This window comes from Rana temporaria, chromosome 10 (genome assembly GCF_905171775.1).
Source record: "Rana temporaria chromosome 10, aRanTem1.1, whole genome shotgun sequence".
Lineage (NCBI taxonomy): Eukaryota > Metazoa > Chordata > Amphibia > Anura > Ranidae > Rana > Rana temporaria.
The window spans coordinates 139,123,402-139,144,304 of record NC_053498.1 but is presented as its reverse complement, the minus strand read 5'-3'; the positions used below and the strand labels follow the sequence as shown (position 1 = coordinate 139,144,304).

Sequence of the window (20,903 nt, the reverse complement as noted above, 5' to 3'; positions counted from 1 at the left end):
CCATCTCAGAGTTAATTCCGGGTATCGCGGCTCCGGTGCGACCGTTCAGGTTTAGGAGATATCCAGGGTAGCTACAGGTAAGCTTTATAGGCTTACCTGTAGCATAAAGTGTGTTGTAAGGGTTTACAACCACTTTAACCTCTTGTCTACCGCCCGCCGTCAAATGACGGCAGGAGGAAGACCCTATTGTTCTGGGCGGACGTCATATGAAGCTGCACCTTCCGAAGCCACTAGGAGGGCCGTGCGCATGTGCCGCGTCACTGGGGACCCGATGCGCATGCCCGAGGGCCGCACACAGATCCACGTCCTGTCAGGGAGAGGAGACCTATGGTGTGTCCCTTGTACATAGGGACACACCATCGGTCACCTCCCCCAGTCAGTCCCCTCCCCCCACAGTAAGAATCACTCCCAGGGAACACATTAACCCCTTGATCGCCCCCTAGTGTTAACCCCTTCCCTGCCAGTCATATTTTTACAGTAATCAATGCATTTTTATAGCAGGGATCGCTGTATAAATGTGAATGGTCACAAAAATGTGTCAAAAGTGTCCGATGTGTCCGCCGCAATATCGCAGTCACGATAAAAATCGCTGATCATCACCATTACTAGTAAAATAAAATAATAATAAAAATGCTATAAATCAATCCCCTATTTTGTAGGCGCTATAACTTGTGTGCGCAAACCAATCAATATACGCTTATTGCGTTTTTTTTTTTACCAAAAATATGTAGAAGAATACGTATCGGCCTAAACTGAGGAAACAATTTGTTTAAAAAAAAAATGGATATTTATTATAGCAAAAAGTAGAAAATATTGTGTTTTTTTTTTTCAAAATTGTCCCTTTTCTTTTGTTTATAGCGCAAGAAATAAAAATTGTAGAGGTGATCAAATCCCACCAAAATAAAGCTCTATCTGTGGGTAAAAAATGATAAACATTTCATTTGGGCACAGTATGGCATGACTGCGCAATTGTCATTCAAAGTGTGACAGCGCTGAAAGCTGAAAAATGGCTTTGGGCAGGAAGGGGGAGAAAGTGCCCTGTAGGCAAGTGGTTAAACGAGAGTTGGCTGTACTACTCCTGTAAATCACAGGACTTCAGTTCATTCTGCACTCCTGTGACCCATTTTCAGCCGACAGCTGGCTGAAGCTCGCTGTCGGCTGACATCACAGAGACGGTCCAGGCTGGGGATCGCGACAATATGGTTGGGTTCCGCCCACAACCCTGGACCGGGCATCTGGCTCAGCCACTCAGCATTGAGAATTTTTAAACGGACATCAAAAACCATAATAGTTTCTATTTGGGGGATATAAAAACAGAAAAAAAAAGAAAACTACAACTTCCTCCTTTTTTTTTTTTCCAGCTGTGCTAACTTGCATCAAAAGACATTAAGGCAAGGGGACTCCATGACAGACACAGTTTGCAAAACATCTGGTTTTACAACTCCGGATTCAGAGAAGAAAAATGATGTCTTGGATAACAGGAGGTCTGGAGAGAATGCAGGCACAATCCCTTCAGCAGAGCAGAGATATACAACACCCAGGGTCCATATAGTCCACCATATCTCTGAAACATCTACTGCATCTTTTGCTACGACTTCAGCCAAAGATGAAGAAGGCATCAAAGGTAAGTGGACCTGTTTTGTGGTGTGTGACACTATAGGTAGACCGCACTGTCATGCTTGGCATCTGTGTGGTACTTCCACTGTGAACATAGAGCAGGGGTCTCCATACTTTTCTTTACTTTCAATAGATTTTTATTGAAATTTCATGTCAGGTTACAACATATCATTAAGCAAAATGGGCATCATATGCCCCAAGGGATCATATACAACATCTTGAGGAGATAAAGAAAATTTGCCTAGAAAAGGAATATTAATCAGACATTACATCAATTATCCAACAGATTTAATGCAACATTACCCTGAATAAGGGGAAACAAATCCAGAGGAGACCTGGAGCCCACTCCCCCAGCACCCCAATTGGGATCCTACTGTGCCCGAGTGTGGGCCCCCAGTCCCCCCCCCAGACTCGCATCACTCTCACCAATGCGGAATGGACATATAAGAACCTGAGGGTAACGCTAGGAATACCCCCCCCCCAATAAGGTAAATTAAGATAGAAAAAATAATAAATATATTTAAGGGACATCTATCGATAACGGAGAGTCATAACCCCACATTGAATGCGTAATCTAGCTGATAATAGAATGATAACCCATAGGGATAGATACAGATATAGAGGAAGAAGGAAAGGAGAAGAAGAGGTAAAGGGAATGGGGATAAGGATAGGGTGATAAGAATAATGCCTAGCTTACATTCAAGAGTTTCTCAAATTTATTCAGGATCAGAGGTTAGGCGAATGCCAACAAAGTCAGCCCAGGGAGTCCATATTTCATAGAAAGCCTCGGAGGAGTTATCTAGTATGCTGGACAGTTTCTCCTGAATCATGATCCAAGAGATTTTTTGTCTAGCTACTGAGATGAGCGGCCTGGGTTGTTTCCAAGATTTGGCAATAGCAACCTTGGAGCCAAGTAATATGAAGTGGATCAGCTTTTGTGAGGATCTAGAAAGAAGAGGGACGGTAGCATTCAATAAAGCAACATTGGGAGTCCTGGGAATCCGATATCCTGTTATCTTGTAGATCATAGTAAATATGATCCTCCAAAAGGAGCGAATCCTAGGGCATTCCCACCAAACATGAGCCATGGTACCCCGGAGCTGGCACCCCCTAAAGCAAAGAGGATCAGCTGTGGGGTAAATGGTGGCCAGTCTGGAAGGAGTCAAGTACCATCTGGTAATTACCTTAACACTTCCATTAAAGAGACTCCTCGTATACCCCGAAAAGATCTAAAGGCAGCTTTGTGCCAATTCTCCAGGTTGATGTCACATTGGAAGTCGGACTCCCAGGCAATCATATATGATGTTTTAGTTGTTGGGTGAGTGAGGGCCGAGTAGATCAGTGATATGCCTCCCCTCCCCTCCATGGCTTGTCCACACCAGATCTCATATGAAGTAAAGTTAGGGGGTAGAGGTTTAGAGACCCAAATATTATGCAGAAATTGTGATATTTGTTCGAAGTGGACCCTTTCAGAGTCTGGTAATTTAAGTGTATGAATACAGTATTTGAGGGAGATGGGACCACTAGAAGTAAAATACTGTCCTATCCGATATAGCCCCTTGTCCGTCCACCACTTAAACTCTGTGAAATGGAGTCCTGGCGGGAAGTCAGGATTATTAAAAATATGAGCTAAAGGGCGTGCGGAAGATGTTATGCAGGTGTTATGTCTAAGGCGGTCCCACAGGGCAAACGACTGAGACAGTACTGGGGATAGGATAGCCGGGCGGGCTTTGACAGGAGACCACAGGAGATAATCTAGGGGAATATTGGGGACAGCTTGCTTCTCAATATTCACCCAGTCTGGAGTATTGTGCCTGGCATATATTGTGGAGAATTGTGCTAATCTTGCGGAGATATAATAATTGTGAAGATCGGGGAGTCCCAGCCCCCCCTTGCTCCTGTGGCGAAAAAGCGTGTCCTGCGGTACTCGATATCCTGAAGAACCCCAGACAAACTTAAGTATTTTACTTTGCATAGATTTCAGGTGATTTCTCTTTATTGGAATTGGTAGTGAGCGAAATAGATATAGTAGCCTTGGAAACAGCGTCATTTTGATTGAGTTAATCTTACCCAGCCAAGAGAGAAAAAGCTTAGACCATGCATTGAGATCAGCCTCCAGTTTTTTATACATCGGGGGGTAGTTAAGGTCATAAAGAGACTCTGTCTTGGCTGCCAAATTGATACCCAGATACTGAATAGAGGAGTCGCTCCAACTAAAATTAAACGATTGTTTAAGGTCCAGAACTAATTGAGGGGATAGAGAAATATTAAGTGCCTTTGATTTGGAGAAGTTGACCGTCAAGCCCGAGATTTTAGAGAAGTCTTCGAGAGTGCGGCATAAATTGGGAAGTGAGGTCATCGGGGCAGTCAAGAAAAGCAGAATGTCATCCGCAAAAAGGGCACATTTGTGGGTTTGATCCCCACAATGAACTCCCGAAATATTAGGATTCAGTCTTATAGCTATTGCTAGGGTCTCAATGGCCATAGCGAAAATTAGAGGGGACAAAGGGCATCCTTGTCGAGTTCCTCTGTTGATTACAATAGGTTTGGAGTAATGACCCTTAATCCGGATGAGTGCTTTAGGAGAGGCATACAGTGCCCGGAGCAAACCCATGAATCCAGGCCCAAATCCCCACTTGTTCAGTATGGTTACAATATAAGTCCAGGACACCGAGTCAAAGGCCTTCTGGAGGTCCAGTGACAACAGGAATCCCTTTTGGGGAGGTCCTCCCGTCCAGTTGGTTTGTAGGATCGACACTAGGTCTACTGCTCGTCTAATTTGGTCCGGGCCCTGCCTGCTAGGTATGAAGCCTACTTGGTCCCTATGAACATATTGCCCTATAAACCCTGCCAATCTATTGGCTAAAATTTTTGTAAGTACTTTAAGATCATTGTTTATTAGGGAAATGGGACGATAGTTATTGACATCCTCCGGGTTCTTATCTGGTTTGGGAATGACTGTGATGAAGGCCGTGTTAATCTGGGAATCAAAAGGATCGCCATTGGCTTTAGAATTAAAAAATTTGGTTAAACGTGGTGATAAAATATCTGAAAAAGTCTTGTAGTATGGAATGGAAAGGCCATCCGGCCCCGGAGCCGACCCAGGTCGGAGACCCCCAATTACCTCCATCACCTCTTCTACCGTGATTTTGGCATCCATAATCTCTCTGTGGGTCGTTGAAAGGGAAGGGATAGGGAGTTCCTCAAAAAATTTAGATGTTAGTTCTTCAGAAGGAAGAGTGGGAGAGTCATAGAGGCGTGAATAGAAATTATGAAAAGCCTCCAGAATTTTGGAAGGGTTGGTCGTGGGAGGTTGCCCCCCTATTCTAATCTTGGGCATGGAGAGGAGCTTGGGTTTTGGAGTTAGTTTGGCTGCTAGAAGGGGGCCTATTCTGTTGGCCTGGGTGTGAAATTTGTGTTTGCTCCATCTTATAGCTTTCTCTGCCCGGGTCGTAAGGGCGAGGTTAAGAGCCAGTCTTGCATTATCTAGCTGGGTCATGGAGGTACCAGAAGGATTTCTTTTGTGTAGTGCCTTTAGTGAAATATATTCATTTTCCAATTTTTCTATTTCGGCTTTCCTTTCTTGTTTTACCCGTGTGGAAATCTGAATGAACTTTCCCCTGATAAAAGCCTTGTGAGCAGCCCTCTCCATACTTTTCAAGCAAAGGGCCAGTTTACTGTCTTTGAGACTTCAGGGGGGCCGGATTGTGACCAATGGGGGTAGAAAATGCCCCAGGGCCGAGCATCAGTGGCCCGGATTCAGAGAGCAATTGCGCCTGCGTAACCATCGTTACGCAGCGCAATTGCTTACTTGCGCTGGCGTAACGAATGCTCCTGATTCAGGAACCTTGTTACGCCGACTGCAGCCTAAGATATGCGTGGCATAAGGCTCTTATGCCCGCATATCTTAGGCTGCATTCTTGCGATGGCCGCTAGGTGGCGTTCCCGTTGTGCTCAGCGTATAGTATGCAAATTGCATACTAACACCGATTCACAACGTTACGCGGGCCCTGCGTACGCAGTTTACGTCATTTGCGTACGGCGGTTTTCGCGTAAGGCTGCCCCTGCTATTAGCAGGGGCAGCCAATGTTACGTATACCCGTTGTTCCCGCGTTGCGAAATTTGAATTTTACGTAGTTTGCGTAAGTGATTCGTGAATGGCGCTGGACGCCATTCACATTCACTTTGAAGCAAATGACGTCCTTGCGACGTCATTTGCCGCAATGCACGTCGGGAAAGACGGAGCATGCGCTCTACGATCGCCGCGGTAACTCGCCTAATTTAAATGATTCCCACCCCCTACGGGATCATTTAAATTGCGCGCGCTTACGCCGGGCATTTTGCCAGAGCGCACACGCAATTTACGGAGCTACTGCTCCGTGAATCGCGGGTAGCGCAGAAAATTTGCGTGGGCGCAGGGCAAAAACGGTGCCCTGCGCCTACGTAAAAAAAGCGCAGATGTTACTGAATCTACCCCACTGAGAATAAACATGGCCCCAGTGTTGGTGGGCAGTAGGATGAGGAATAGTGCGCCATCATTTCTGTTAGTAGAAGAAATAGTGCCCCATTGTCGGTGTCATTGGGAGGAATAGTGCCTCTAATCGTTGGGAGCAATACTGCCCCAAGGGCTGGATAAAGGCTAGCAAAGGGCCACATCCGGCCCTCGGGCCGCAGTTTGGAGACCCCTGACATAGAGAAATATAAAAAAGGAACTGATCACGTGTTCACTCATCCCATCCCATCTCATCTCAACTCAGGAGAACGATTAAACTTGTATTTCAAATGACCACAGTGTTTTTTTTTATTCATTATTATTAACCACTTCCCATCCGGCCATTGACTATTTAAGGCCACAAGGTGGCTCTAAAATGCCAGGAGGCCGTCAATATACGGGCGCGCCCGCCGCATCACTCAGGTGCCGATGCGCGTGCCTGGCAGCCGCGATGTCCGCCAGGCACCCGCGATCGGCAGTCACAGAGCCAGGGACGTGGATCTCTGTGTGTAAACACAGAGATCCACGTCCTGTTAGGGAGAGGAGACCAATGGTGTGTCCCTTGTACATAGGGACAACCATCGGTCCCCTCCCCTAGTCAGTACCCTCCCCCCACAGTAAGTTCACATTCACACGAGGCGGACTCCGTCGCTACGGAGTCCGCCTGCTCCCGCCAGCTCAGCGGCAGATCTCTGCTGAGCTGGCAGATGACAAGCTCTTCTCTGCTCACTGAGCGGGGAGGGGCTTGTGCAGCGCCGCTGATTCCTATGGAGCGAGCTGATGAAAACGGACAGCATGTCCGTTTTCATCAGATCTCACCCGGTCCGCCATGGATGGATATGGATGTATCGCCATACGTCTGATTTTATCAGATCGTGTCGGATGTCAGCGGACATGTCTCCGCTGACATCCGACGCTCCATAGGACTGCATGGAGCGGCCGTTCAGGTCCGCCGTCAAAACTGACAGGCGGACCTGAACGGTCCGTCCGTGTGAATGGGGTCTAAGAATCACCTAGTGTTAACCCCTTCCCTGCCAGTCACATTTATACAGAATTTAAGTGCATATTTATAGCACTGTTCGCTGTATAAATGTGAATGGTCCCAAAAATGTGTCAAAAGTGTCCGATCGTAATATCGCAGTCCTGACAAAAATCGCAGATCGCCACCATTACTTTATGACAAATGTCATAATTCTTTCCCCTATTTTGTAGGCGCTATAATGTTTGCGCAAACCAATCACTATACGCATATTGCGATTTTTGTAGAAGAATACATATCAGCCTAAACTGAGAAAAAAAATCTTTTTTTTTGTTTTTTCTTAAATGGGATATTTATTATAGCAAAAAGTAAAAAAATTGTGTTTTTTTTTTCAAAATTGTCGCTCTATTTTTGTTTATAGCGCAAAAAATAAAAACCGCAGAGATCAAATACCACCAAAAGAAAGCTCTATTTGTGGGAAAAAAAGGACGTACATTTTGTTTGGGAGCCACGTTGCACAACCGCGCAATTGTCATTCAAAGCGTGAAAGCTGAAATTTCGCCTGGGCATAAAAGGGGTTTTTGTGCCCAGTAAGCAAGTGGTTAATTACATGTTAATTCTTATCAACTGACACTTCCTTAAAAAACTTAAGAGAAAAAAGGCAATTTCCAAGTTATACAAGTGACCATATACAATATAGTGGAAATACAAAACAGAAATAAAAGTGTGACAGGGTTCACATGATACTAGTAATACAGTAAAACCTTGGCTTGTGAGTAGAATTCGTTCCAGAAACATACTTAATCCAAAGCACTTGTATATCAAAGCAAATATCCCCATATGAAATAATGGAAAATCGAATGATTCGTTCCACAACCATTTATTCATAGGTCCTTCAGTTTATAGTCCATATAAAAAGATTATAGCAATGTGACCAGGTTGTGTAACCATAAAATGTCCATCCACAAATAAAGAAGGGGATTAGAAGCAAAATTAAGCAGGAGCTACAGAGTATAAAAGAGAAGAGAGGCGCCTCTAAGGCCGCGTACACACGGTCAGACAAATTCGATGAGAATTGACCGAGGTTCATTTTCATCGGTCCAAACCGACCGTGTGTGTATAAGCCCATCGGTCTGTTGTCCTTCGGTCGAAAATTTTAAAACATGCTTTAAAATCGACCCGATGGCCCACTGCCCGATCGGTCCAAACCGATGGTTAGTACAAAAAGCATCGGTTCAAAACCCGCGCATGCTCAGAATCAAGTCGACGCATGCTTGGAAGCATCGAACTTTGTTTTATTCAGCACGTCGTTGTGTTTGACGTCACCGCGTTCTGACCCGATCGGTTTTTGGAATGATGGTGTGTTTTTGGAATGATGGTGCGCACATCAGACCATCAGGCCACTTCAGCGGTGAACCGATGGAAATGGCCCGTCGGACCATTCTCATCGGATTTGTCCGACCGTGTGTACGCGGCCTAAGTGTAGCAATATGTTGCTAAATGTTGTACCTTCATTAAATGTAACCATATTGCTACACTCTCCTTTTTATACTCAGTTGTGACATGACGCTACTCTTATATCAAGACATTGTTTGTATATCAAGGCAAAGTTTATTAAAAAATGTTGCTTGTCTTGCAAATCGCTCTCAAACCAAGTTACTCTCAAACCAAGGTTTTACTGTACTAGAGTAAGCTGGCAGCTGTCTTTAAAAGCTCAGTCAGTGCGCACTCTCAGTACAGAAACCTCTGCTTCCCACCAACCCATGTATGCGATGCATGGGTGTTAAAGCCCACTCTATATGCCACCACGCATATGCGTTACATGGAGCGGCAAAGTGTTAAAGGAGCTCTTTTGGCTGTACTTCTCCCGTGGATCACAGGAGTGCACAACCCAGGGCTCCAGTGGGTGAGGAGGGGGCAGAGCAGAGAGCTGGTGACTGATACCAGTTCTCTGCTCACTGAGATTTGAGAACTGAGCGATCTGCGGTGTTTGATTGCTCAGTTCTCAGTGTTATAGCAGCATCCAGCTAGGTAAATATGATTAAAAAATATAAATACAAAACAAACCAATACTTCTATTTTAAACCAGCCAACAAAGAAGGGTCTATGTAAAAAAAAAAATGCTGAGCTCCGCCGTCACTAATAAATACTGTAATTTGCCTAATAATACATTTATTTCTTCTGATTACCAATTCAATCTAGTCAATAATACAGTATTTTCCTGATTGCGAAAATACTGTGACACTCATCCAAAGATTTTTTAGTAAATGGACCCCATACCATCTCATACAATCGCCTCTATTTTTGATAAATACATTTGATTCTATGTGAGCCCATACATCTAAATTTAACAGATTGTACAATCCAGTTGTGTGCCATTATCTGTAGTCTGTTCATCCAGATCAGTGGTCTCCAAACTGTGGCCTGGGGGCCAAATGTGACCCGTTGCATGCTTTTATCCGGCCCTTGGGGCCAGTGCCGATCCTGGCCTCCCTGGGGCCCTAAGCAAAATGACATGTCACATTAAAGTTGAGAAGCGGGGGCTGCTGAAAATGACATCTTAGTGAGAAGTGGGGGGTGCTGACTTCTTACCTCTTCTCCCATGCAGCTAGCGAGTTGAGAAGCAGGGTGAGGGGCCGAAAATGACTTCTCACCAGGCGGGGCCTCTAGTAATTTGGGGGGCCCTCCGCAGCTTTGCGGGGCCCTAAGCAGCTTGCATAGTGAGCCTATAGGGCGGATCGGCCCTACTTGGGGCAGTATTTTATTCAGTGACACCAAGAAACTGGCACAGTTCCTCCCAATGACACCAAGAATGGGGCCCTATAATACCAATGATGGGGGACCATTCCTTCCAATGACACCAACAACGAGGCCCAATGATGGGGCACTATTCCTCCCAATGACACCAATGATGGGGGGAATATTCCTCGCAATGACATCAATGATCGGGCACTATTCCTCCCAATAAAACCAATGATGGGGCACAGTTCCCCCAAATGACCTCAACAATGGGGCACTATTGCTTTCACTGACAACAAAAATGGAGCATTGTTTACTCCAACTGATGGCAGGATAATTTCTACTCATGATGGCAACAGTCCGGCCCCCCTAAAGTCTGAAAGACAGAAAACTGGCCCCTTGTTTAGAAAGTTTGGAGACCCCTGATTCAGATCAAATAAAGTGAAAGTAAAAAGTCCTGCTGTGCAAAACTACAACTACATAGACTATCCGCCATTGTCATGCTAGAACTTGTGTTACTCAACATTTTTCATGTTTTTGTATTTTTTTTGTCAACCTTTTTACACTGTAATGGTAACTCTGGTAAACAAAATTGTTGCATCCATAGGTAAATGGAATGGCGGTTACATTGTGGCCGTGATAATCTGCATCCTAATCCTTCTCGTAGCCATTGCCATGATCCTCAAGCAGAAGCTATGTCGTCTGAAGCTGTGGATAAAAAATACACGTAAGTATTGTCTTAGTTTGGGGCCGGCGTTCACCACTAGATGTTCTCAGTCTTCCAGGTTGAGGGCATGGGCCCACCCCCTGAAGGGTCCTTAAAAAAATGCCATGCAATCATGGGCGTCCGCTCCATAGGGCAAGGGGGGAGCAGTTGACCCCCCCTGGAAAATCGAGAAGGTGTTGAAGAGTTTTGCGACCACGGGCTGTCTAAACGGTCCCGGGTTGGATGTCACACAGGCACAGCGAGCAGAGTGAAGCTGCCTCCCCTCCAGTGTTTATGTGTACACAGGGGGAGGGAACCTGCTGTGCCTGTGCTGCGCTGATGGCTGATCTGAGGTACTGAATGGGATGGGGGAGGGGGGGTATGTGCTGAAGGAGCGTCTGTGCTTAAAGGGGCTCCATCTGTGCTGAATGGAGGGGTCTGTGCGTAATGGAAGGGTCTGTGCTGAAGGGGGGTCCATTTGTGCTGAATGGGGGGTCCAACCGTGCTTAATGGAGGGGTCTGTGCTGAAGGGGGAGTCTGTGCTGAAGGTGGGGTCTATCTGTGCTGAAGGGGGTTCTGTACATTCTCTAGGCTATATTCATATGGGCATGGAGTGAAGCTGAATTATCTCAAGAGCTATTTCACACTGCCAGCTGGCCGCGTTATCGGTAAAGTGGCGCTTTACCATCATTTTAGCTGAGCTATTCGGCCGCTAGCGGGGCACTTTTAACCCCCGATAGCGTTTGAAGAAAGGGTTAAATGTGACTGTGTATCGCCGCTGCCAAAGCACCCCTCCCTAAAAAAAATTCAGCGGACGCCCCCATGCATGCAATCACTATGTAATGGTGCAGAGTACAAAAACATGCCAGTGCCCCTCTGTGGATCATTGAGGACCACCTACTGCAGTGTAAAGGCTATAAAAAAAAACTGACTTTGCATGTCAATGTGACTGGCGAGATAATTTCAGAAAAAGAGTATAAAAAAATACTGCTTGACAACATTTCCATGAAGCCCCCAGAGGAAGCTTTTCTAGCTAATGCCCCGTACACACGATCCGAAATTTGAATAGGGTCCTAAAGTCACGAAAATTCTCGTACGACAGAAAAAAAAAAGATCAGAAGTGATGTCATGTGTTGTGATGTATTTGTATTGTATTTTCGGACGACAACTGTACTGACTAAATGAAAATCGTACGATCTGTTATTGTATGAGGAACATTTTCATGCTCTCGAAAGTAGTGTACACACCATCCGAAAATCGTACGATTCTTCCTCAGAAGACTGTTTTCGTCCAATATTCGGATCGTGTGTATGGGTCATAAGACAAATAATAGACTCGTGTCTGCTCTAAGATAGAAATTGTATTGGTAAATATTGAAAATGGGGGATAGGTTCATATTAAATCACATGAACTTTTTTTTTTTTTTTTATATATATTTCTTGTGCTTTTTTTCTAGATTTCATCCAGCCAAAGACCAAACCTGTAAGTATTATGTCTGATGAGCATTCACTGTATATGTTTGATCCAGGCCCAGATGTATCATTTAGGAGCCTGTAGGTGCAGATCCTCTGACCTCTTCACACCTATGCGAATTGGTTGCGGCAATGTATAAAATACATTGGCCCGGATTCACGTAGCTCTGCGCATTTTTACGGTGGCGTAGCGTAGCGTATTTACGCTACGCAGCCGTAAGTCAGAGAGGCAAGTACTGTATTCACAAAGCACTTGCCTCCTAACTTACGGCGGTGTAGCGTAAATGGGGCCGGCGTAAGCGCGCCTAATTCAAATGAGGATGAGGGGCGTGTTTTATGTAAATGTTTGGTGACCCGACGTGATTGACGTTTTTTACGAACGGCGCATGCGCCGTCCGTGTACATATCCCAGTGTGCATTGCTCCAAATTACGCCGCAAGGACGTCATTGGTTTCGACGTGAACGTAAATTACGTCCAAGCCCTATTCACGGACGACTTACGCAAATTCAAATTTCGACGCGGGAACGACGGCCATACCTAACATTGGCTATGCCACCTAGGGGGCAGGTTTATCTTTACGCGGAATTTCTCTTATGGAAACGGCGTATCTTTACTGCGACGGGCAAGCGTACTTTCGTGAATCGGCATATCTAGTCATTTAAATATTCTACGCCGAAATCAAGCGCCACCTAGCAGCCAGCTAAAAAATTACACCCTAAGATACGATGGCGCAGACCGTCGTATCTTAGCTAGGTTTAAGTGTATCTCAGTTTGAGAATACACTTAAACTTACGACGGGCTTAGATTCCGAGTTACGTCGGCGTATCTAGTGATACGCCGGCGTAACTCTTTGTGAATCCGGCCCATTGATTTCAATGAGGCTGGTTCACATATGTGCGATGCATTCGCACTGCGCATTGCTGAAAAACCTTGTGCCTTTTCTAGGCATTGCGGTGCGGCTCAGGTGCGAATTCAGGCCCATTATCTTCTATGGGGCACGCATCTGATTCGCAGATGTGTTCATTTCTCTTCAGGATTTCTCTCATTCACCTCAATACACTTCTCCCCCACTCTCCTCTCACCCGGAACTTCTCCCAGGTCTCCAAATTCGCAGCTAAAACGGAGATGATCTGCTGAACAGTTCTCTTATCTATCTGCAGAGATAAGAGAGCTGAAATTCGCACCGCACAAGTGTGAATCCAGCCTTAAAGTGGAGTTCCGAAAAAAAAAAAAGAAGAAAACATTAAAAGCCAACAGCTACACATACTGCAGCTGCTGGCATTTAATAAATGGATACTTACCTGTCCTAGAGTCCAGCAATGTCAGGTGCTCCGCCGCCATTGCGGGTATGGGAACCCAGCAGTGTAGCCTTTCGGCTTCACGCCAGGAACCCTACTGTGCATGCAAGAGGCCCCGGTTCTCTCTCTAATTGACCCGGTGGCCGGGGGAGGAGGAGGGAGCCCCCCGATGATGTCACAGCTCCGCAGCATGGACTCCCGGAAGTGGGAAAGGATACCTGTCCCCCCCTCCCCCCAAAAGGTGCCAATTGTGGCACCAGAGGGGGAGGGGGGGGGAATAAGATGAGCAGAAGTTCCACTTTTGGGTGGAACTCTGTTTTAAAGTGGGATTTACAAAAAAAAAAAGCTAGCACGTAGGCTTTTTATGACAGATGAGACCCTACTGGCCTCTTGTCATAAACACCACTCCCTGCCTGACAGCATTTACGTATACTGAGCTTTCCATCCGCAGTTTGGAGTACATTTATGGCACCACTCAGTGCAGTGATGGCAGGGCCGCTGCTAGAAATCACGGGGCCCCATACAGCCTACCTGGCGGGCCCCTACCAATATATCAAAGCAAAATTTTCACAAATAATACACAAAAATCGTTGTTAGCGGACAAAAACATAATGAAGAAACCGTGTGAATTAACCCCTTTATTTTATTTGAAAAATGTCAAATTAAGAAAGAAAAAAAATTACAATTCATTTTTTAACAGGACAGGGAAGCCAACAGTGCCACGGGAGGGGGGGGAAGGGTGCAGCACAGTGATGGGGGTGCACATGGGGGGGGATCAGACGTAGGCAGAACCAGGAGGGGGATCGGTGCGGGGGAAGCGATTACCCTGTGTCTGTGTCTCTCCCTGCAGCAGCTAAAAGCCAGTGGGAGGGAGAGAAACCAACTTTCAGCAGCTGCAGAGAGCCGCACAGGGCCTCTTTCTGTAATTGTACCTCCGTCCGACCACACCCATTCCTCCTGCTGTTTGGGCCCCCCTGTGTGCCCGGCCCCCTTAAATGTAAATATGGGAGTTCTGGAGCAGGGAGAATGTATGCACAGCTGTTCTAAGACCTAAAAGACCTAGTAAATCTAACTTCCACAGAGGATCCCTTCCTCGTCTAGCGAAGTCAACCTTGCAGCTGCCGGTGAGTTTTTGGAGGCCCGGTACTGCCTAACCTGATGATCTATTATTGGGTGGCTATCCTAGTTACCATTAGATGGTGTTTTTTTGCAGTCTAGAGCCAACGCTGCGGTCTGCTTGGAAGTGATTATCCTGGGCTCCCGTATGGAACTCAGTAACCTAGTTTATAGGGGTCTCAGAGCATATGTGGAATCCCCTTTCACAGGCGGTATTCTCAGCGGGGGGGCATCAATGGTTTCAAAAAACTGAACGACCACAACATACAGGGATATACAATGTAATACTGACATATAATCACACACATAGGTTGGACTTGTGTCTTTTTTCAACCTCATCTACTATGTAACTATATGCCTCCCTACCCTGTCTCACTAGGGTGACGCTGCGAGTCTGGGCGGTTGCTAGGAAGAGATTCATACAACCCAATCAGTGGTCCCCGTTCCATCAATTATGGGATAATCCGTGCCTGTCCCAATTCAGAATGCAACCTGACCCTCAAATATGGACATGTTTTTTGGGTCAGAACACTTAGAGATATTATGGCCACAGGGGTATTACTATCTTTATGAGACCTTTCCTCTAAATTTAGATTACCTAGATCAGAGTTCTCAAACTTTCGATCCTCCAGCTGTTGCGAAACTTCAAGTCCCATCATGCCTCTGCCTGTGGGAGTCATGCTTGTAACTGTCAGCCTTGCAATGACTCATGGGACTTGTAGTTTCGCAACAGCTTGAGGACCGCCAGCTTAAGACCCCTGACCTAGTTGAATGCACTTTTGCTGCCTTCAATTGCATCACTCAACAAGAGCCCAATTTCCTGATGCTCCTAGTCTAAAGATGGACCCAGTAGAAGACCTTCTTGCACATGGCTCCCTTACTAAGCCCCTGTCTTCACTTTATCTAGCTCTCCTAAAATAAAAAACTGTGGGAGCAATGGATGGTAGATCTTCCAACCTTGGACAGAGAGTCCTGGGAGGAATGCTTTGAGGACATTTCCAATTTAGTGGTTTAGTCCCGTGATAAATTGATTCAAAGTTTTTGCATAGAATTTACTATACGCCCCAGAGACTGCACAGAACTTTACAGCGTTCCCCTAATTGCCCCCGAATCCATTCTCCTGTTGGTACCTATTTTCAAATGTTCTGGTCCTGCCCTAGGGTGACACAGTTCTGGGTAGAGGTGTTTAAGTGTATTAATGCCCGTTTACAGTTGACCCTGCCGCTGTCACCTGAGTTGGCTTTGTTAGGCATCCAGGATGATGAGCAGAGGCCTTGTTATACCAAAATTCTGCTTTCTCTCTTACTGTATCATCTACTTGGAAGATGGACTTCCCCCCCTACCTTGGCCTCATGGCAATCTTCCATCAATGCTTTGTTACCCATATACAAATTGACATACATTAGTAAGGGGTGCCCTAAGAAATGTAATAAAGTTTGGCAGCCATTGACGGCACAATGATGTAGATCAGGGGTCTCCAAACTGCGGCCCGAGGGCCGGATGTGGCCTTTTGCTAGCCTTTATCCGGCCTTTGGGGCAGTATTGCTCCCAACGATATGAGGCACTATTCCTCCCAATGACACCAACAATGGGGCTCTATTTCTTCCACTAACAGAAATGATGGAGCACTATTCCTCATCCTACTGCCCACCAACACTGGGGCCATGTTTATTCTCACTGATGCTCTGCCCTGGGGCATTTTCTACCCCCATTGGTTAGAATCCGACCCCCCTGAAGTCTCAAAGACAGTGAACTGGCCCTTTGCTTGAAAAGTATGGAGACCCCTGATGTAGATCCTTGGCTGCTTTAGCCTAGTGTTTGAATTAAGCATTCTTATAATAAGGGCCCCCCTTGTAGAATGCTTGTACAGGCATACCCCGCTTTAAGTACACTCACTTTACATACACTAGCGAGTAAGGACATACCCCCGAGTGTATGTAAAGTGCCTTACAAGTACTGTACAGACATTTTGCAGCCGCAGTAGAAGGAGCTGAAGCTTCGAGAGCATAGCCCGTCCTGTTCCAGTGTGCCCCTGACACCCCCACTACAGCTCCTGAGACCTCAACTGCAGCTCCTGACACCCCAAATACAGCCCCTGACCCCCTACTACACCCTAGAAGGGAAAAAAAGGTATTGTTTCACTTTAAGTACATTTTCGTTTTACATACATGCTCTGGTCCCGTTGTGTACTTAAAATTGGGGTATGCCTGTATTGTGTTTTTTGTTTCTCCTACTAATATGCTTGTAACCTATTTGCAATATGTGGATATTGTTCACTGGTTACAACCTCACCACATTGTATTACATTGTAATGTAATCTGTACTCATTGTATCATGCCATTATTTTAATAAAGACCAAAACTAATCTAACTTCCACCCTTTGTGCTGTACAGCCCAGAACTGAGTTCACTTACCAGGAAGATGATAAAGAGAAAAACTTACTGGAAAGGCAAAACTCTGCTCAATCCCAGCTAGTTACCCTGGAGTTGTACCAGAAAACGGAGGGAGGACAGACTGAGCGGGCAGCAGACGATAAGATGGAAATGCAGCAAGGACGAGACCATCTCAATAACAGAATCGGTAAGAAATGTGTATATGCCTTCAGCAGAGCTACACCCAAAAGGGAAAACTCCCCTTGTCTGCCTCCTTCCCCCCCCCCCCCCAGTACCACATATGGCAACTTTTGGCGGGGGAGGGGCATATACCTGATTTTGACAGGTACTCGCTCCCACTTCCAGCTCACTTCACCACAGCAAAGTGAGCCGGAAATTCACCCCCTTCCCCCTGCAGCTGGACCATTCGCGCATGTGCAGTAGGAAATCGGCTGTGAAGCCGCAATGCTTCACTGCCGGTTTCCCTTAGCCAAGATGGTGGCGCCAGGACTCGAGAGCTGATTCAAGAATCGGCTTGAGTGAGAACACAACGCTGAATGCCTGGACAGACAGGTAAGTGTCCTAATAGCAAAAGTCAGCAGCTACAGTATTTAACCACTTAACCCCCGGACCATATTGCTGCCCAAAGACCAGAGCACTTTTTGCGATTCGGCACTGCGTCGCTTTAACTGACAATTGCGCGGTCGTGCGACGTGGCTCCCAAACAAAATTGGCGTCCTTTTTTTCCCACAAATAGAGCTTTCTTTTGGTGATATTTGATCACCTCTGCGGTTTTTAGTTTTTGCGCTATAAACTAAATTAGAGAGACAATTTTTAAAAAAATGAATATTTTTTACTTTTTGCTATAATAAATATCCCCCAAAAATATATAAAAAAACGTTTTTTTTTCCTCAGTTTAGGCCGATACGTATTCTTCTACATATTTTTTGTTAAAAAAAAAATCGCAATAAGCGATTAACATGGGAGTCTATGGAAGGGGTGCCCGGCTTTGAAAAATCGGTGCTTCCCGGCCGCAGGCCCCCCGGACAGCAAACTTTGCACACTTGTAGACGAAGAGGCTAGATGTGTGCCTAGTTTGGGGTCCAGGGGACCTACGGACAGCCGGTACCGGGTCCCCAAAGTCCGGGAGATCACACGCAAAAAGGTGACTCGAGTATAAGCCGAGTGGGCCTTTTTCAGCACAAGAAAATGTGCTGAAAAACTCGGCTCATACTCGAGTATATATGGTAACTTAATTTTTAATAAAATTGTATCCAAGGATAAAGCACAAGGTTGGTGCGCCCTTTTTCTTCTTTCAGTTCTTTTAGCATGTCTTCCAACAGTGATAATTTGTATTTCTTTTTCTGCAGAAAAAATCTACATAATGAATGCAGACACGGTTCTTGTGGGATCCATATCGGAAGTCCCTGGCAGATCCCAAAGATCGGTAACAGTGGAGAGCGAAGAGAAGCAAAGCCTGGTGTTTGAGTCTCGGTACCCAGAGCAGGAATCCAGCAAGGTGCCAGGAAATGATCTCATGTTATCTATTGAAGAGGAAGAAACGGGGGGCACCACAGCCAAGGTGATCCTGCAAGGCTAATGGTATCAGAGGGGATACCGAGGAAGCACAGGAGGTCTGCTCTGTTCACGTTGCACTGTTGGTGTGGCCTACGTCGCTGAACTGATACTACAAGACAAGGTTTATATAGACGACTGATGCTGCTCACACCCAGGATAAGTCACATCTGTTGGTCCAGAACGGTTAAGTTGGATGTGCAAACTTTGTTTTATATACTGAGATTAACTAATTGTTCCTTCTAGTACTACTGTGTGCAGCTTCTGGAGGAACCTTTGTTTTCCTAAGAAAATCATGGCAATATCCTAGTTCTGTACAGTCACAAATCACAGTTCTGCCATCCTTCTGCTGAAATACTGGCCAAGGCCGGAGGACCCTTTTAGCTTCCAGCTTGTAACACTCTCAACACATCGCAAATCGGTTCCTAATCAGTGCAGCTTATGTCCCCACAACATCCCAGATAGCAAGATATTGTGCTGCAAGTTTGAAAATGACCTGCCATGCTATTGCCAGACTTCACAAGTTTGTTGCACAATTGCAGCAAGTCCAAATTGCATCAACTTTCTTTGCAAACATCCTGCAAGTCCGCTGCATGTTCTGGTTCAGTTACGTTGTGCAACAGTCATTTCACCACATGGGGGTCACTGGGACTTGCAGAGCTCTTGATGTAGACTCACCACTGCAACTTTGCTCTTGCTAGAGACTTGCCACGCAAATTTGCTACAAATTGAAAAGGTGTCAACTAGAACTTGTGCTTCAAGTGCTCTGCAAGTGTTACAATTTACCAGTGAAAATGTGCAGCAAGTTAACAAGACTTACAATTCGAGGCCTCCTATAATAAAATGTGTGATTATTCCTGCGTTACCACGTAGAATAAATAATGGAACTGCTGCAAGCACCGAACAGAGGTCATACCATACCCGTAATAGAATCAAATAGAAAAAAGGGGGGGTGGTGCTGCGCTGTTCCTAGTAGATAATATACTACTATAGGCAAAAGACCTCCCATAAGGTGCCCTACAATACTCTGCGCTGCACTCTTTGCATTTTTTATTATATTCTGTTTTTGCTATAATACATTTCCCCCCAAAAAATTCTTCATCAGTTTAGGCCAATATGTATGATTTTCTTACATATTTTTAATTAAAGCAGGGGTTCACCCCAAAAAAATTTTTTAACATTACATTCAGCCGAGTTGTCCTAATGACAATCGGCTGTTTTTTTTTCCCTGTACATACCGTATTTTCACCGTATATACCGTATTTTCTGATCTCATTTAGGAATGTGTCTGTGTCCAAGACAACTGCGGAATTTTTACACTTTCATTTTTTTTTTTTCTGTTCTGGTGGTAGCAGTCCACAGGACATAAAGTAAGTCCGCAGAGGAGACATAGACATTGAAAACACACTTCCTTGCTTCATTCAAAGCGGAAAAAAATTTACTGGAGTTATAGTTTTACTTATGTGAATTATCAGTTCAGCATCCTTGCCGTTGCAAAGATACATTCAGTAATTATATGTATTTTTTTTACATTTTAGAAACTGGATCCTGCTTCACATCTAGGGGCCATGGCACAATAGCAATCCTGAAATTCCCCAGCATCAGGATCACTATACAGAGCAGAGAAGTACACACAAATAGGTGGATTCAGAAAGACTTAGGCTGGCGTATCAGTCTAAGTCTGAATCTGCGCCAACGCAAATTTAAGCGTATTCTGGTAACCAGATACGCTTAAATTAGGCTCAGATACGAGCGGCGTAAGTGTCTTACACCGTCGTATCCTAAAGTGTACTTTTTAGGCTGACCACTAGGTGGCGCTTCCATTGCGGTCGGCCTAGAATATGTAAATGAGTAGATACGCCGATTCACGAACGTACGCTTGCCCGACGCAGTAAAGATACGCCGTTTACGTAACGCACTTTCAGGCCTAAAGTTATTCCATCAAATAGCTGGAATAGTAATGTTAGGTATGGCCGTTGTTCCCGCGTCGAAATTTGAAAATTTTACGTCGTTTGCGTAAGTCGTCCGTGAATAGGGCTGGACGTAATTTACGTCCACGTTGAAACCAATACGACCGTGCAGCGTACTTTGCCGCAATGCACACTGGGATATGTACACAGACGGCGCATGCGCCGTTCGTAAAATACGTCAATCACGTCAGGTCACCCCCCATTAACATAAAACACGCCCCTCAGCCGAATTTGAATTATGCGCGCTTACCCCCCGCCTGATTTACGCTACGCCGCCGTAACTTAGCAGGCAAGTACTTTGTGAATCATGTACTTGCCTCGCTAACTTATGGCGGCGTAGTGTAAACACAATGCACTACGCCGCCGCAAAGTTAAGGCGGTCTTTCTGAATCCACCTAAAGGTTTACACACGTGGCCAGAATGGTGGGGCGTTGCTTTGTCATTGGCGTGCAACATTCTGCAGCATTTGCATAAATGAAGGAGCAACACCTTTGTGGACAAGAAGCGTGGAAATAGGCGTTTTCTCTACACTTTTTGCAATCCTGTTGCTAGGGATTTGCGTCTTT

At 45.5% G+C, this 20,903-nt stretch overlaps 1 protein-coding gene across 1 annotated transcript in view; it reads left to right on the top strand.

Annotated features, from left to right (window-relative positions):
* LOC120915682 (tumor necrosis factor receptor superfamily member 8-like) overlaps window positions 1-19,086 on the top strand; it is a 59,926-nt gene extending 40,840 nt beyond the window's left edge. Inside the window, exons 7-11 of the mRNA XM_040326390.1 lie at window positions 1,362-1,624; window positions 10,435-10,554; window positions 11,990-12,015; window positions 16,814-17,000; window positions 18,163-19,086. Of these exons, the coding sequence (XP_040182324.1) occupies window positions 1,362-1,624; window positions 10,435-10,554; window positions 11,990-12,015; window positions 16,814-17,000; window positions 18,163-18,392 (826 nt within the window). The 3' untranslated portion in view covers window positions 18,393-19,086. The remainder of the gene's footprint in view (window positions 1-1,361; window positions 1,625-10,434; window positions 10,555-11,989; window positions 12,016-16,813; window positions 17,001-18,162) is intronic.
* Window positions 19,087-20,903: the final 1,817 nt, after the last annotated feature.